The 17648-nt window shown below is 41.6% G+C and overlaps 1 protein-coding gene across 2 annotated transcripts; it reads right to left on the minus strand.

The window, feature by feature from the left end:
• Nucleotides 1-3705: 3705 nt before the first annotated feature.
• Nucleotides 3706-17336, minus strand: LOC306786013 (uncharacterized protein). 2 transcript variants are annotated; one of them, XM_079280638.1, is made up of 28 exons: nt 17212-17336; nt 16621-16732; nt 15354-15477; nt 14140-14533; nt 13872-13949; nt 13682-13777; nt 13546-13599; nt 10929-10982; nt 10785-10838; nt 10650-10703; nt 10447-10500; nt 10313-10366; nt 10179-10232; nt 9845-9898; nt 9665-9709; nt 9523-9576; nt 9380-9433; nt 9232-9285; nt 9032-9103; nt 8911-8946; nt 8582-8626; nt 8447-8479; nt 7701-7847; nt 7135-7311; nt 6338-6428; nt 5494-5571; nt 4977-5206; nt 3706-3805 (listed from the first exon to the last, which is right to left on the minus strand). In XM_079280638.1, the coding sequence occupies exons 2-27, from the start codon at nt 16697-16699 to the stop codon at nt 5004-5006; spliced, it is 2292 nt and encodes a 763-aa protein (XP_079136764.1). In that variant the 5' UTR covers nt 16700-16732; nt 17212-17336; the 3' UTR covers nt 3706-3805; nt 4977-5003. The 2 variants fall into 2 exon arrangements, with proteins under 2 accessions (XP_079136764.1, XP_079136763.1); XM_079280637.1 differs by lacking the exon at nt 3706-3805 and having other exon boundaries at nt 4520-5206.
• Between the last annotated feature and the right edge of the window lie 312 nt (nt 17337-17648).

Below are 17648 nucleotides of genomic sequence, written 5' to 3' on the forward strand. Positions count from 1 at the left end.
CAGACAGCCCATCTCTGACAGTCCAAAAGGAAAATAATAGCAATGAGCACTGCCTCCTTCCAAGTGTTCAGGGTTTGGATCGTGTGTGGGTTGTCAGGGGCATAACCAGAGAACATGGAGTTTTCTGGACGCAGAACAAGCACCGGGTCAGCCAACAAACGTTAGTATACTGAGACACAAATACTGCACTGCACATGGTACGTTCAGCAGGTCCTCAAGTGCTCAGCAATGTATCACACTACTCCTTTTTAAATTCCACTTCATCACCCAAATGGACAGCAGATTATGTTCTTACAAGTCAGCAATGAACAAGGTGTGAAAAGCTGCTGCAGTGCTGTTTCTGCACGACCAGCTGGAAGTTGTTAGAAATGCAGAACTGAAACTGCTATCTGTAGAGCAGGCGGATCTCAGTTTAATCCGCTCCAACAAGTTGTATCATGTTTGTGCTCAGTGACAGCCTGCTCTGCATCGACAAAGAGCAGCCTCGGTGTTTGCAGGCTCTCTTTGTTGTTTGCTACAGTGCAGTACAGGAGAGTATGTAAGATTGTTTTTCTCAATATTTTAAAGTCATTTTCAAAAGTAAAAAAGCAACTCATTTTGACAAGTCACGGCATTGGCAGGTTTGGGTCGTTGTTTGCTCCTGTCACAGTCCTGCATCTCTATGGAAACAGCACGAGCATGGCTACAAGAAGAGAGAACTCAAAACTGTCTTTTGTGCAGTATAACAAAGTTGCCATGCCATAAATCATAAAAAAAGGAAAAAATGCAAGTTGAATTTCTTTGATAATTCAACAAATTAACAATTAAATCTTTATCCAACATTTGAGCAAGTGTCCACAAGTCTGACCAATGTTGGGGGGTAAAAAGAGGCTCTGCGTGCTTTACATATTGAGCTATTAACATGTTTACAACATCTACTTGCAGCCTCTCCTGTCCTCTCACCACTGTGCTCAGCAGCATGCAGTTCTGTCGAAGATTCACGGAATTGTTGTCACGTGACTGTTGGTCTCAGCAGAGTCAATCGTGGCTTCAAGGACCGTCAGAAAGATGAAAATCTGATGACAGTGACGGTTATTACAGCTTCTGGCTATGATAAACAGTGTAGTTTTGAGATTGTTCTTTGTTCTTTATGGTTTCATTATGGTTATGGGTGCAAAGTATTTACTCACGTCCTATACTTAAATATGATTTTAATATTATGCCACTCTGTACTTAGACTGTACTATACTAGCTTACACAAATATTGAACTTTTTACTGATTCTTTTATCTGACAGCTATAGTACAACTAATAATTACTTCACTGTGATTTTACATACAATACATATGTTCATCTTATAAAGTCATCAATTGTTTTAACATGCGTGTCATGTGTTAATAATGATAATCCATACTTTAAAATACTATATATAACAATATAACACATCTGAAGAGGGCCTTTCTCCATAAAAATAACTTTTGCTTTTGATACGTTGAAGATTTTGTTGCTGATGCTACTTTTACTTTTAAGTGCAGGACTTAAAGTGTTTTCAAATTGGTTCTTGCTTCCTTCACCTTGAGGAAACGTTTTCTTCTCCTACTGCTGACACGGTCAATACAAATCATCAAACAATGATGTGTTAAAAGCTCGCCTGACAGGAAGTGCTAAAGATGTCATCAGACGTCATCTCATGCTGATTGAGCAGCAATGGTGTCGGTGTGACGGCCTTGTTGACCCTGAGCCTCAGCACACTCTGCTGCATCACAGAGGCAAATACTGAGTTGGTGTTTGGAGCCTGGGAGTGGCCACCCTGCTGGTAAGAGTGGACTTTCCAATGCTGACTAATCTTCTGTCTCCATGTACCGGTCTCTGGTTTGTAACCAACATGAAGGAAACACAGAAAATCCCTGTGCTTATTTTCCTACAATACGTCACTGAGTTGTCTTCTGAGGCCGACACATTGATCAATATGAATGTGGACTGTGTTGATAACTGGAAATGTGACAATGATTGCATTTAGCAGTGAGCTAATCAAGATTGCGTGGTAAATATGTTGGCTAATTAGGCCCATGCTAGGAGAACAGGACACACTGTTTGTATTGCACCCTTTTAAATTGAAGAAAAAAGCAGCAAATATGCTGTAATTGAAATAAATTGCCAAAGCATGATTGAGTAAATTAAACACATGTAAAGACAGTTTAGAAACTTGCTAATTAGACACAATTGAACAGCTCATTATCTTGTGGGAACAGGTGAAATAATTAGTTTACGTCAATTGTAAATTGTTCAAAGTGAATAAAGTAGGGGCGCAACCTAAACAAAACAAAGCAGCTATAATCAACGAGCGCAATCAAATCCTAACAAGTCAATGAGCTCAGTTTATTTTGTATTGAATCGGCACATAACATTATCTCAAGCACAATCATGGCCTTAAAAATATTTTCTTTGTATTTTTTTCAATCACTCCAGGACTTTGTGATCCAGTGGCAGCTTATTATTCTTATTTCATAACAGGATACTCATTAGGTAACGCCCAAGGTTGATTTTGCGAACCCCTATAGTGTTGGGAACCACTGGTCAGGAAGGAAAACTGCTTTTGTCAACATAGCATAGTAGTTTGTGCATTCCACATGGTTTTGTGTGAATGGCGTATAAAACATGCGCTCCTCTGGCATACAAAGTTTTTAAATGGATGTAAAATATCTATATTGGTGCAGTAAAATCAGTGCAACGATGTCAAAGAGCTTTAAGTGTTTCCTATTTCCACTCAACTGATGACTAAACTCATTTTTGACAAGACATTTGCCCTCAGGCAATCATGTGGGGGAAAAGACGATTCAAAGAGGCTTGAAAACCAGTAAACAGTCTCTTTTCTATTTGGCTATTCATGGCTGCAAGTTAATAACTGCTCCCATGATATGGCCCAACAGCTTCAGACAAAATGAATAAAGGCCTTTTCACAGAGTCTTGCACTGCCCTTTAACTCGTTTCCACATGATCATGAGAGAACATTTTTGTGCAAAACTCAAAAACAGAATCTTTTACAACCGAGAAATCAGTTTTAAGTCTGCTAATAAGCTAAATTAATGAAATGATTAATATGCAATTGGGTTTGTAAAAGAAGAAAAGAAAATTGAACATTGAAATAATGAGGAATCAAATTAACCATAAATGCTCATGTCTCCACTCACAGAGCAGCATCTCATTCTGCCAATATGTTAAATATTGAATGTGAATGTGGTTAAAAGGTTGTGACAGTATATTTAATGAAATCTACAGTTGGGCATAACAGCATCTGCACTCTGCTCACTGTCACGTCTAGAAAACACTTTTGGCTTATTGCTTACATCAAGTAACATTTGCAGTGTCTGGCAGTTGCTCTGAAACTTCTTAAAGAACTGCCTGAGGCCAACGTCAAACCTCTCTCGTTAATATCCTCCGATCCTGTGCCATCCCTTTGAAGCTCAGCCGTCCCGGGTCGTTCTAATCAGCTCACACGCATTAAGCCGTATTTATCTTGATCACTTGTATGGTTTGCCGCAGAGATAAATAGTGAGCAATGTCTGAAGCAAGTGGTTGAGCCCAGAAAGAAAAATTAGAGGATAATCGTGGATTAGTAATAGTTTCCATGACAGAGGTGACCGTAGCATCCAGGGCAGCATGGCAGACATGATGCTGCAGTCGCAGAGGGGGTGGTGGATGACGATCTACAGTCGATGGGCTTCTCAGAGGAAACAAATGAGAGCCAGGAAAGACACGGAGAAGAGCCACATGCAGACCTCCCTGTGGGTTTCTGCCTTTAGAAGTGTTTCTCCATTAGACTGGAGCTGTGGAAAACAACAATTCGTTTAAGTCCTTTCTCTCTCAGCATACACTGATCACAAAGCAGGGGAAAAGCCCTGGACAGGGCGTCGCTCCATTGCACGGCTAATACAGATCGACAGACACCGCAACTCGAGCAATTCAGAGTCTCCATTCCACTTGACCGGCAGGTTTTATTAGCTGGAAAGTTGTCACAGGCCAGGAATCAAAGCAGCTCTGTGTTGATGTGAAGCAACGGCGCTACAACAGTATCTGCCGAGGAACCATGTGGGAAACATTGGCGTTTGTGTAATTGTTTGCTCTCATTGCTACAACAACGCCTCAAAAAAGAAAAAAGCACAGGTTGTAGGTCATTAAGTTTACTGTGGACAGCTAAACTCATGTATAATCCTTGCAATCCAATAAAACACAACTGGCAGAAATCATTAGGATTTACAAACCTTCCACTTGTGGAGATGCACTGAGCTTCGTTGAATTTAAAGGTATACCGTCCCTGATTCTATTACATAGCAGACCATTGCATCCCCAATCTCGAAATCTCGACACTATGTTCCAATATGGCGCCTTATTCGAGGAAAGTTGTTCACTGGCTGCATACACCAACAAAGTTCTTTAGCCTTCCACTTGTTTTTTTTAGAGCATGCTCATTAGAGGCCTTCTTTGTGAACAAGCTAGCTAAATTATTAGCTAACTTTTCACATGAATGAAAAAAAGAAATGTACGAACAAGACTTTTATTACACCAAAAGGACATATTTCTGATAATACGAAGAGTCATGTTGTGCTTGTGGCACTCAGAAAAATGTATTCAGTCCAACAGTAATGATTATTACTGCAAAAAAGTATTGTTGGTCTATAATGGTCTATAAAACAGGAGTATAAGTTAAGATTTTTTATTATAAAGAACAGATGTTTAAAGACAACTCAGATATGTGAAATCAGTTTAAATAAAATTATGGATAAAAACGCAGACGGCCTTTTTATACAAATATATGTTGCTACCACTCTTCAAATCACATAGGCGTTGTCTTCGGTAAACCTTGTAGATCAAACTGTTCCCAGAAGTTCAGTTGGGATGCATATTTACATGAAAATGTCAATTTATTCGAACAAACATACATATTAACAAACAACAATCGACCATGTTTTCCTCCTTTAAGCTCAATAATCAATTCACCGTCCACACAGCCTCTTTTTTTTCCCTCTATGGGCGATTCCTCAACTTCCGCGGTGCTGGCTGAGGGGTCCCGCTGGTGGAGTTCAGCTGAGTGCACCCAGAGGTGACACAAACACCTGGAGATCCTCTGAGTCCTGCGTGGCCTCTGAGTCCAGGCCGGCCCACGTGTCCCCCCTCACCCTGCTTCCCTGGCTGGCCGTTAAAGGCTCTGCCAGCACGTCCGCGCTGACCTGCGATTAAGACAAACATGTTGTTTAGTCTTCAGGCCTCTCTGTCTGCTCAGTTAGCTGACTGAGACTATTTCACAGATTTCAACAACAGAGCTTTTACAGAGAAAAATAGTTTCTTTTTTGGCAAATATCACACTCCTCTTACAGTAACAACTCTACTCCCCCGCTTCCTTGGATGTGAAGCACAGACTCGGCCCAGATGTGGACATCTATTAAGGCCTCAGATTAACCAAGTCATGGAACAATAGTATCGTAGTATTGTATTAAGTATTGTAAGATTGATTTACCCATTGATCCCTGGTCTCCAAAGTAGCCAGGTAGGCCATAACCCTTGGGTCCTTTATCACCTTTCTCTCCTCTGTCACCTGCAAGCCAGACACACACACACACACATTGGTCTCGACAGCAGACAGGCAGAAATGCTATTCCCCCAGAAGTGAGCTCCACTCAAAAACGTTAAATACATGTTGATTAAAGACCATATGTATTCCTGAGATCGTTGTTAAATAAACGTTTAAAACACCTTGTAAATATTCTTCAATTTCATTGACTTGGCACAGGAATGTGGCATGAGTGTGACATCATGCCCAGGCCTCCAACCATAAATTAGAACCGAGAATGTGTTTGCCTACCAGCTTTACAGTGTTTGATTCGGCAGTTTCGTACAGTGCAGTTCATGATGAAAGATATATTCCAGTAGTGGAAAGAAAAGAAGAAGGTGCATTCAAGTATTTCACTCTTTAGAAAAACCTTGACTGGAGTCTGACTTGACTCCATTTCAGAGGTAACTATTGCACTTTTGCTGTTTTTTTGTGATAAGGCACATACTTACTGTACTCTATCTGCTCAGCAACAGACAGCAGACAGAAAGAAATGAGCGACTAGCAAGTAAACATAGCGGAGGATCTACATAATGTAGATTTTGTAAGTTCATCAGGTAGCCAGAGAAACAATGTAATGTTGCTCCATATCTGCTGGAAGTGTGAATAAGCAAATGTTTGCTCAACTTTATAAGGTGATAATATGTTAGTGATATCTTTACAGCTTGTTCTCCTGCCACTAATTGGCCAACAAAACAATCAATGCAGGTTTAAGTAAAGGATCCACATCTGTCAGGTTTGTTTTTCACACCTGTTCCTCCCTTTCGGCCCAGGTCCCCGGCTTCTCCGTAGAATCCCGGCAGGCCCACTTCTCCATCAACACCATTATTACCAGGGTCACCCTGTCAACACCATCAGTAGGAAAATACATTGTTACTCTTCTGTGTTTACTGTATGAATCTTGCAATGTTTCTTTTCTTCTCAGGTGCTCTTTTCAAGTCATCAATTTAGGTTTCACACACTTCTGACCAGCTGAAAAACTGAACGGATTCATTGGCTGTTGGGAAAACCTTGCACACGACCAATACATCACTGTTCTTGGTTTGGCATTGAACACCACAAGATGAGGCTCACTGGCCATAATCTAATATAGTAGAATATTATTTCATATAGTCAAGAGCATTTATCAGCCTGAGAGTCACTGTGATTAAAGAAGTTGTGGGACATGAATCGGTTCTACTCTGTATGATAAAGTGGAAAAGGCTTTCCAACCAACGAGAGCCTTGATATTCTCCAAAAAAACATTCAACACAGACCAAGTGTCTAGTCTGTGACTCCTTATTTGTCCTCATGGAGACGTGGAAAACCGTAAAGTTTTCATTCCAAGCTTTTCTGCCAAATACTTCAGCCCTCGTAGTCCAGTCCAGACCCTTTCAATGTGTTTGCATTTGACTCAGCCAGGGAGACAAAAGTGAACAATGTATGGAGAATGTACAGCGCTCCGGCAGCGTGTCTCAGCTAAAGGTCCTAAAAAAAGAGGAGGTGAAACCTAAAGCAATGATCGCTGCAGGCTGATTGAACAATGAGCATCCAAACTGTAAAACTTACAAGAGGCCCGGGGGGTCCTTTCTGTCCGTTGGGACCGGGGGCACCCATGGGCACGTCTCCATACAGAGGACAAACTGCAGCACAAGTCCTCTTCACTGAGTTGGCAAAGGTGGACATCTGCTCCAGGATGACTTTCTTACAAACCTCGATCACGTGTTGAGCGGGGAGGGTCGGGCCCTGTGTAACAAATCATTCCCACATCCATCACTGGAAGGGACCCAACTGTGGGACATGTAATGAGCAGTGTTACAGGACGGGGCACCCTGAAGCAATGGCTGCCACTCAGAGGAAATGCGATGAAGAACTGAAGCCAACAATATGTCCTTAGGCTCATTATGGATTTATAGCCACACTAAATGAAACCCTTGCTGTGAGTCATGTATAACTACAGGCTAATATGGAACTCTTTAAATGTGATTTTGACACTAAAGCTGTTACCAAACACTGTGGGTGCCAGTCAGTGAGATAGATAGATGAAGTGTCGATTATAGTAGAGACTGATACTGTAACTCTGTAATGTTTGTGGTATCAGCCACATAAAAAATACAGGCTTGTATTTAACTTACTGGTGGACCCGCGGGCCCTTGAAAGCCATCTAGTCCTCCTTCACCTCGAACCCCCTTGACGCCGACAGGACCTGATCGTCCAGGTGGGCCCGCCGGGCCGCGCTGCCCCCGTCCTCCCTGAGGACCCTGCTCAGCCCGGTCTCCAACCTAGAGCCAGTGCATCCATCCATCAGAATACAATGAGATATCTGTTCAGCATGGACACAACATCTTAAAAGGCTTATTATGCCATATTAATATAATAATAAAACATGGCAACTAACAGAGTAACATAAACAGTGAAGCAAACTAGCAAGTAACAGAATCTCAGTGGTAACAGTCAATTCTAGAGATGTAAAATGGAAGCAAAAGTGTGAACATAAAATGAAAAATGAAAAACCTGCAAATGTAGAAAAATACACAAATGCATAAACAAACTGTACATTTTCATGACAAACAAATCAAACCTCCTGGAGAACATTTAAATGTGTGCTATTCATTTTTCTTTCACACAATAAACGTGTGGAATTGTGGGTGTCACTGCCCTCACCACATCTACAGACGCTCTACACATGTCTGCAATGTCATTTGATGGATTGATGTTAGATTTGTCAGACTATTCAGATTGCAAACAGAGAATGTGATGAATGTAGCATGAAATGTTGATAGTCTGGCAGAAATATCAACGTATTACAAAACACACACCCGCATGACTGCTCCATTAAGTGACCCAACTCATCGCAGTTGACAAAAGAGTCACAGCTCACCTTTCCTTTTGGGCCCTGAACTCCTGTTTCGCCCTAAAAAGAAAATGTCCTGTTAGGTTTGGCCACACAAAAAAGCAGCAACCACAAAGTGTATGTCATGATGAGCAGAGAGGATGGAATATATTTAGGTAGTACCTGGCCACCTTTAACTCCTTGGATTCCCTGTATTCCTGTGTCACCCTGCAAAAGGCAAATACAAAATAAATGGTACTTAGAAGCTTGCAAATATTTGATATATCTGAATTTCACAGGTGTTCTGCTCCATGAATAGAGTATCTATCAAACACATTGATGCTTCATGTCATATTAAGGTCAGGGCACTATACAGCTTTTAAGTGATCCTGATACGATTGCATTCAGCTCATGAACCAATACATATTTCTTGAACAGCTATTTGTGGCACTAAATTGTGAGTTTGATGTCATATTTTAATTTCTAATGGGTAATGGATGAGGATGTATTACCTTGGACCCTGGTTTTCCAGGCACACCCACGTGTCCCTGTGAAGAGACGACATGGTTCAATGGCCTGAGGAAAATGAACTGGTGTTTGGAGGAGTTCCGGAAATGCATCTGGAGTACTTACAGTAGGTCCCGGTGGGCCGATAAATCCAGGTCTTCCTGGCTTCCCAGCAGAACCCTTGTAACCTCTTGGGCCCTCGAGAATAAAACATTTATTAAACCGACCTAAGGGACTGCTTTATTCTTTGTTGTCTTCCTTTAAGATGGCAAACTACTCTACGTACAAAACGTATTATGTGCTTGTCTTCTGAAAAAGTGACTTACAGGTCGGCCTTGGCGACCCATTTCTCCTGCTGGCCCAAAGAGGCCTTTCTCTCCCTGTGAAAGACACAACGCACAACAAATGTACCCGCAAAAAAACACCTCAATTGTAAACTTTTATTTACAAAAACAAACAAGAACGGCAAGTTACCTTTACTCCAATTCGTCCGAGTTTTCCACTGACACCTTGTGGTCCTTGATAAGCCTGTGAGGAATAGATAACACTGAACATAACACGACTGCACTGCTTCTGAACTTCATCCTTAAGATATCATCATCAGCAGAACATAATACCTCTATTCCTAGATCACCATCTCTGCCAGATAGGCCCGGATCTCCAACAATGCCCTGGGTAGACAATATCATAATCATAATAAAACAGGCAGATGATTGTGGGGGTGTAAGAGAGCACTCAGGTGTGTCAGCAGTGAATCACCTTCGGTCCAATGGTGCCAGCTCTGCCCGCAGGTCCATGGATCCCCTAGTTTTCACAAGTTCAGACGAAAAAAAAACAATTCCATCAATATAAAGCAACTTTTTAATATTCATGAAAATCAAATTGAACAAATAGGAACACATCATTTCCATGTCAATGTGATTCATTTGTGATACGTACAGGCGTCCCCTTCTCTCCAGAAGATCCCCTCTCTCCAGGATCTCCCACAATACCCTGTCGAATCATCATGTGGAGTATCATAAGTTATACATTATATGCAACACATTTACTTCAGTGAGCAACATGGTGAAGCAGGGAGCCTGCCCTTCATATACAATTTAGTCTCAGCCAAAATCCAGCCACATGAACTAATATTGTAAGCCAAAAACATTGCTCTATTCCAATGTTTTACCACATTCAAAATGATTCTCTGGCTATCCGTGCTCACATGAGGGAATTTTGAAGGTAGCGGACAAAGAATAAGGAGAGTCCCATTGAACAGACAACAACCCACCTGCTTTCCTCTGGAACCGGCACGCCCCACTACACCAGTGGTCCCTTCTTCTCCCTAAAAACATCCAAGCATGTTGGAATTCAATCACAATATCTAGATTAAAAAGGAGACAGGAAAGAAGGAAACATGTATACCTTAACTCCTTGAAATCCGGGAATCCCTTCGTGTCCTTTGTCGCCTTTAGTACCCTTTGAGGAGGCCAAAATAGTATTCATACAATAATTACATTGCAAAGGGGCTCACCGCTGTGTCTGAAAGGTTAACTCACAACTCCTCCCAGGTGTCCTGTCTCTCCGATGTCTCCAGATGGTCCGCGAACTCCCTTTAATTAGTCAGAATGCCGACATTAAGGGTTATCCATAAAGTTTAACTGGGAACTGAACAGAAATCCAATGAAAAGTCTGTAACTTCATTAGCTGGCTGCTTAATGAAAGAGGTCTAGTTAAAGTCTGAACCAGTGCAGGAGTTTACCTTGAAGCCCGCCGCCCCTCTTAATCCTTTCAGCCCTTCAGGACCTCGGCCTCCCTGTTAACACAACATGTCATTAATACAGATTTGCGACATTTCAGGATAAATAAAATAATAAATCTGAGTGTGATGAATTACCACTTGGCCCCAGAGTCCTCTCAGTCCTTTCTCGCCGTGGATTCCTTCTTCACCCTGGGGACATGTGTGAGATCTCATTAATGCGTTCTGAGAACAAGCCAAACTGAACTGAAACCCTGGTAGGAGCATAATGGCAGATCTTACCTTTTGGCCGGACTCGCCAATGTTGCCATAGTCTCCTGTGTTTCCCCGGATACCCTGCAAGACAAGTTTTACTCAATCTCAAGACGGCAGCTATTTCTTTGTGAATTGACCATCTTGGGAAATAGGACCGTAAAATGCAAAACGTGAAGGACTTCTGGGAGATTTTGAAAAAACATCAGACAGAAAAACTGTTCAGACATGACAGCATTTTTTTATCTTATTAAACATCCAGAAATTAGAGTTAGAAATTAGAAATTAGAGAAATTAGCAAGTCTCATGCTTGCATGGGAAATATGAATTGCAGGCCAGGAGATATTGGCTTAGTTTAGCATGAAGACTGGAAGGAGGGGGAAATTTAAACTAGCCTGGTTCTGTCCATGTCCATTTCCAAAGGTGTCCAAGGTAACAAAATCCACTTAACGTTAACAGATCCTCTAAAGCTCACAAGTTAACATGTTACATATTGTTCAAGCAGTGCAAAACTTGTGTGTACCATTTAACAGCAACATAAAATGAGACAGTGAGGGCAGGAGTCACTGTGCCTTGGCAAGAAACAGTACAGCAGATAACCCATGTAAAACAATACAATGTTTCTATTGTTCCGTTTTTGTACTAAGGTCTTTGGAGAGCTCCAGTCTAGCTGTTTCCAGCTAGACTAAGCTAACTAGCTGCTGGCTGTAGCTCATATTTAACGGACAGTTATGAGAGTGGCATTGATCTTCTGATCTGAAACTCGACAAAAGCTCACTTTTTAAAATGTATATCTTGTTTGTTTGATTTGCATAAAACCAGAGAGTAAAAACGACTGGCTCACTATTTCCCTCTGCTTCCAGTCTTTGTGCTAAGCTAAGCTAACCATCTCATGGCTGTAGCCAGCACAGACATGAGATGGGTATTGATCGTCTCATCTTACTCTAGGCAAGAAAATTAGTGTATTTTTAAAAAAACGTTTCCTATAAGCTGTAAAAATTATAAGGCAAAATGAGGATAAATGTGAACATGTTTTCAAGTTTCAGGCACATTAACATTAGTGGAAACTATACACACGCATGTTCAGCAGGATTTAGGGAACATAAGTCATAAATATAACAAAACGGGCCAGACTATTGTTTGTACAGATGCTGATTTCCTCAGTTGTACAAGGAAAAGTGTTTCCCCAGTTGGCAGTATTTCACTGAGTCAACAAACAGATTAGACAATTTCCAGGATGCCTTTGTGTTGTCAGTTTATTTGACCACCTCACCTAACTTTAAGCAGAGTCGGCTGGGCGAAGGTTAACCTCAGAGATGGCCGACAGTGCGGCGTGAGGCACAACCGTGAACTTCACCACGCTACTAAGGCAGTATAGCTCTGACGAACAAAGGACCACCCACCACCTGAGATGGACAGTTCATATATCTGTGCCAGGAAATGCCCTCCTTGGATGCCAGCAGGGTAGGAGATAAACATGTTGGGGCTCTGTGATTCACAAGCTGGCAGGAGGTCAAAACTCTAACAAGTTACACAAGACAGATGTTTACTCCCAGATGAGCTACAGCTGCTACTCAGGACATGAATATGTGACATGTACAGCTCTGGAAATGTGCTCTGAATGTACATGGGTCTGGAGGCCCACATGTGTTTGCTCAGGCAGCATGGGGGATTTCCTTGAGTGCAAAGGCCATGTTAAATGCCAAACGACAACATACGTAAGAAAAAAAGAATCCTCCTTCTTTAAACACATGTTCTCTCGACTGTTTTCAAAAGACTCTCAGATCTGCTCCAGCATACCACCGACTGCTAAGCATGACGAGATTAACAAGTTGTAAATTTAAAGTGGAAATAATGACGTCTGCGGCTCCCTGAAGGACACAATGTGAGTGTATTTGTTCATTCATTGATGCATGAGTAACTGGCTCCTGCAGCAGACTACTTTGGTCATCATCATTTTCTCAAACGTCTCCGCTCTTTCACAATTTGATCTTCCTGAGGGGAATTAATTAGCCTTATCCACAAAAATAAAGACATTCAAGAGTCAAATGTCACACACTAGTTAGGCACACTAATCCTACTCATTGCCAGACACTGGAGGGTAGGCTTATTGCTCAACTGCCTGCTGTGTGGGATTCATTACATTTGGCTCAGCGTCCTACAAATGGAAAAGCAAAACCATTAGAAATCCTTTGATCTCTTTCCAGTTTTAGTTAAATCTTATATTCTAAACAGGAAGGGCCTCAGTTTTAAGATGCAAATGGCAATTTCAGAACGACAAAAACAAATTTATTGTCACATCCGTATTAGTGTGTGTTTACCTTGGCTTCGTCCTAAATCTTTTTTTGCAAAGCGGACATGAGTTTTTAAATTATGAAAGGAGCCTCGATGTTTACTGTCGCCAAGCGCTTCTGCTTCCAGATCTGTTTCCATCCTGTCGTGTCTCAGTTGTACTTCTATTGCCACTTTCCACAGCTTTGCTGCTGTCTCGCAAACACAAGTTTTACTGTGCCACTCACACAATTCAGTTTAACTCTTTATTGTACAGCAAGAGGAAGGGGATGCTGCTAACGCTAATGCAACAAGTAAACACCATTCATCCGGTCAACTAGGGTTGACATTTCATGAGAGGCATTTAAGTGATTACCCAGTTTCCTTGTCTTCCTTGGTCGCCGGCTTTTCCTGGAAGACCTATGTGACCCTGAAGAGGAATAAAAAAAATATGTCAACATAGATTCAACTTCAGGATGGTCAGCCAATATTCACTGTACAGGTAAGTTAACCTTTGTTCCTGGAGGTCCTTGAATGCCGGGTTGTCCGTGCATGCATTTGCAAGACGCTCGTCCGGCTGTTAGGCCGATCTCTGCGTACCCTCCACACTGCCATGGATAGAAAGGCAAGGCAAGGGCATTAAAACCAAAAACACATCACCAACAGAGAGAGTGAAACCATGTTGAATGGGAGCTGACTCACCACACTGGAAAGCTCACAGCAGCCCTCTGAATAAGCCTGCTCTGGGTCACATGACACCTCCATCTGCTGGAGGTCGACCTGGAAAGAGACAGGAGATAATGTGAGAAACAGTTGTATCCCAAATCAAAGGAAGTTGAAAAATTACTTATATATATATGTATATATATATATGTATATATATATATATATATATATATATATATATGTATATATATATATATATGTATATATATATATATATATATATAATTCCAAGCTGTGAACGTACAGACACAGAGCGATCTCCTGCAGCCCGCTTGACGATGGAGGTGTAGCCCCGATGGATGACCGGCCTCGGCCCATCAATGGACTCCACACGGACCTCTACACAATCTATCAGCAGCTTCACCCGGCTGCCCTTCACGCTCAGCGCCAACTTGTGCCACTCTCCGTCAAATAACTGTTCCACGCCATGGAAGGTCCGCAGCATTTGGCTCCCACGGGGGCTGGTGTAGAAGAAGTCTAAAGAGCGCGTTTCGCCCTGGAAACGCAGGCCAACCTGCTCCCGACCCTTGGGGTCACTGACCTGCCACAGGTCCCAGGATTTCTTGGCAGCGTCCTTGGTCACCTTAAATGTCGCGATGACGGAGTAGTCGGAGGGAAGTCCATCTGGATACACATCGCTGTCACAAAAGAGTCGGGGGTTAGAGAGCTAGGGGTTTTATATTATATAAGAACGTGGATAAGTAGTAACAGAGCTCCTTGGATTTTATATTCCACTTTAGCGTGCGACACATTTCTTTGTAACTTTTTGTAAACATTTTTTTGACAATGCACTATTTAGCAGACAGACATTCTTTGTTTCTTCAATTTGAACAAAGCAGATGTCCACTTAAGTCAGGGGCAAAATACAGGATCTGTCGGCAGCGCTGAGTTCCCTGCAAGGTTTTTTAAAGATTTCATTAAAAAACAAGACAAAGAGTCGACAGCAGCTCTGTGAGGCTTAGCGGTGCTTTGAGCTAAACTCTCAGCATGTAAACATGGTCACAATACAATGCTGGCATGTTTATGCTTTTAAGAGTAATTTAACACCAGTCTGAAAAGCATTATTTTGCTTCAACTCAGCTTGAACATTTCAAGCCTCTAACCACATGCAGCAACGCTGCTGGGTGTGCTTTGTTGCACCTATAACCACGCCCAGCAAATGGGAATTTACTGGGAGCTGTGTTGAGAGTCAGCAGTACGTTTTGTATTCATTCGTATTAATGTTATGCTTTATTGCACAGCTAATGGGGATCCTATATTAAACTAAACGAAGCAGAGTTGTCACGATGTATTACACTAACACACCCTGGAGTGCGCTTCTATGTCACTGCAGCCGGGTGAGAAGTTAAACTACTTTAGATCAGTAAAAACAAAGGTTTCAGGCGGTGTTAAATTGGTCTTTGATCATTTTTCCAGCTTCATTGGAAATAACAGGGCTCAGGCAGTCTAATGCTGTACCTCATGGTCCTCCGGAGATGGATAGAGGGGTTGACGCGGTAGGCCACCGCCTCAGGTTGAGAACCGTCCACTCTCCTCACTCCTTTCGACTCAGTCACATGAAACTCCTTCAGTAGATCAAAACCTCACAGAACAAACACTGAGCTCAGTTTGACATCACAACGAGTCAGCGTCAAAGCTGCAGGACTACTTCTAAGTCGCTGATATTACTGATTCATTTTTAATGAATGCATTACTCATTGTCATTAATAATCCCATCTCTTCACAGGTAGAATGAGGTCATTTATGAAACCCATTAACAGGAAGAGGCTGTTTATCGGATTTAATGGATTTGGCTTCTGAATTTCAAACACAGGACGTTTGTGCTGCAGTTTAAATGAGATCAGCTTGGCTGTGGTGTTACCTGTACGATTAAAAACGAGCGTGGGTGAGAGCTGTTGAAAGACTCTGATTACAAATATTAAGACTCAAGTGGAAAATAACTCAAAAGACGAATCTATAACAAAGAAGAACTTGATACCTCTTACTGCATGTTAACAAGTCACCCGTTTGACTTTAAAATCACCTTCTGTCTGCGTCCTAACTCTGCAGGCTTGTCTCTCACTGCCATGTTTTACAGTCAATAGGCCAGCATAACGAAATAAAATCATCTTAAAATTGGCAGCAGTTTACATTGAAAAAACATTATGACTGTTATTAATATTGCTCAGCACTGCTTACACTATTTCTGACCGTTTTATCTGTGAGTAGGACACCGTAGGTAGAAAAAAACATTGGGTGAACAAATGTAGTCATGGTAACAGGGAGACTAAGCGGAGACTCTGGGCTTCAAAGGTTTATGTACACAGTTTAACCCCAGGATGATCTCTTGACCTACTAGTGTCCCCACAGCACTGAGAGCAGGAGACATGATTCTGGGTTGACTGCTTGACTGTGAAGGCAAACAATGGACTATGAACTGACAAACACTGGCATCTGCTGGTCATGGTGCCGTAGTACACTGTTCAGCCTGGAAAACTATAGTCACTGCAGATAATTAACATGATGCCTGTGATTATTGTCAGTTCTGTTTTATATATTGCGTTTATTAGGCAAGAAAAGGCCGACTAAGATTGTGCTGGCAAAGATAGCAGCAGCACGTTTAACAAGTCCAACAATATAGAACCAGCGTATTGTTTCGGGGATGATCCAGTGTTAGTGTTCATTTTTATACAGTGGTAAATATGTTGTAGTCATCAAATAAGTATGGGAAAAAATTAAAACTTACTTGGCATCTTTTGACATTGGGTCAGTCCGAGGAAGGCAAAAAGTGCTGCAAACCCCAGCATTTCTTTGTAGGCTGGCATTTTTAAATGTTTGAAGTCAGGGGCTAGAAGTGCCTGCAGTACAACAATTAAATAAATCAGTTGTTCAAGAAATCAGATGAACTGATATATGAGTGTACAGTAGGCTGTTAAAGTTCAGTCAGGCACTCAAATTAGTTTGAAAAGTATTTCTATGAATGAATCCTAAAGATTTAGGGGAAAAAAGTCACATTACAATTCTTGACCTAACCTTACATATCAAATCCAAACTGGTAAAATTGTCATTTTAAGATTTTTAAAGATAAAATATTTAAATTGCTTTGTTTACCAAAGTTACTGATATCTATTTTATGATAAGAGTGTGCCCACTGAATTGAATTGCCCATGCAATCGTTCTCAAGTTTTACCAAAACAGAGAAAAACTACCGTAATACACTCATCACAAGATAATCCTCCTTTTGATCAGCAACCTGACATCATATACAAACCCTTTTCAAAATGTATGAAAAAAAATAATTAAGAAAAAATAAAAAGAGAAATATTTCAACACTCACATATTCCTGAAAAGTAAAGTCGCAGGGCTCCTGCAGGCGGGTCTTTTCCAGTTCCTGGTGTGAGGATATATCCCACTCTACAGTGCCATCCCCGGCCCAGTGTTTGAGCTGAACAGGAGGACCATTCAAAGCTCTGGGTCTCACACGAGCCTGACTCCTGAGCTCCACTCCACCTTTGGTCCCCAGGGGATCTGTCGATTCTCATAGGCCAGTTACACCTACAGTCACTACAAGTCCAGTGAACGGAGTCATCACATTTCGGAAATGTAGGTGAACATATCAGGGCCTTTATGTTGCTATTGAAAGGAGAAAAATAACAGCAATGTTTAAGAGTAAGCCTGTGCTTCAGCAAAGTTGTGTACAATGCATCTCTCAGAAAACGTAAGTGTGCAGAGCTGCTGTGTCTTTACACAACCACTGGTACAGTTAGAAAAAAA

The sequence above is a fragment of the Melanostigma gelatinosum genome (genome assembly GCF_949748355.1).
Source record: "Melanostigma gelatinosum genome assembly, chromosome: 12".
In the NCBI taxonomy this organism is placed as follows: Eukaryota; Metazoa; Chordata; class Actinopteri; order Perciformes; family Zoarcidae; genus Melanostigma; species Melanostigma gelatinosum.

Excerpts from the sequence above, each read along its gene's own strand:
- LOC306786013 (XM_079280638.1), bottom strand. The coding sequence starts at position 16,699 with ATGCCAGCCTACAAAGAAATGCTGGGGTTTGCAGCACTTTTTGCCTTC. Across the intron at positions 14,534-15,353 it reads CATCTCCGGAGGACCATGAG|CGATGTGTATCCAGATGGAC; the intron begins GTACAGCATTAG and ends CTTTTGTGACAG. Across the intron at positions 13,778-13,871 it reads GCTGTGAGCTTTCCAGTGTG|TGTGGAGGGTACGCAGAGAT; the intron begins GTGAGTCAGCTC and ends TATCCATGGCAG.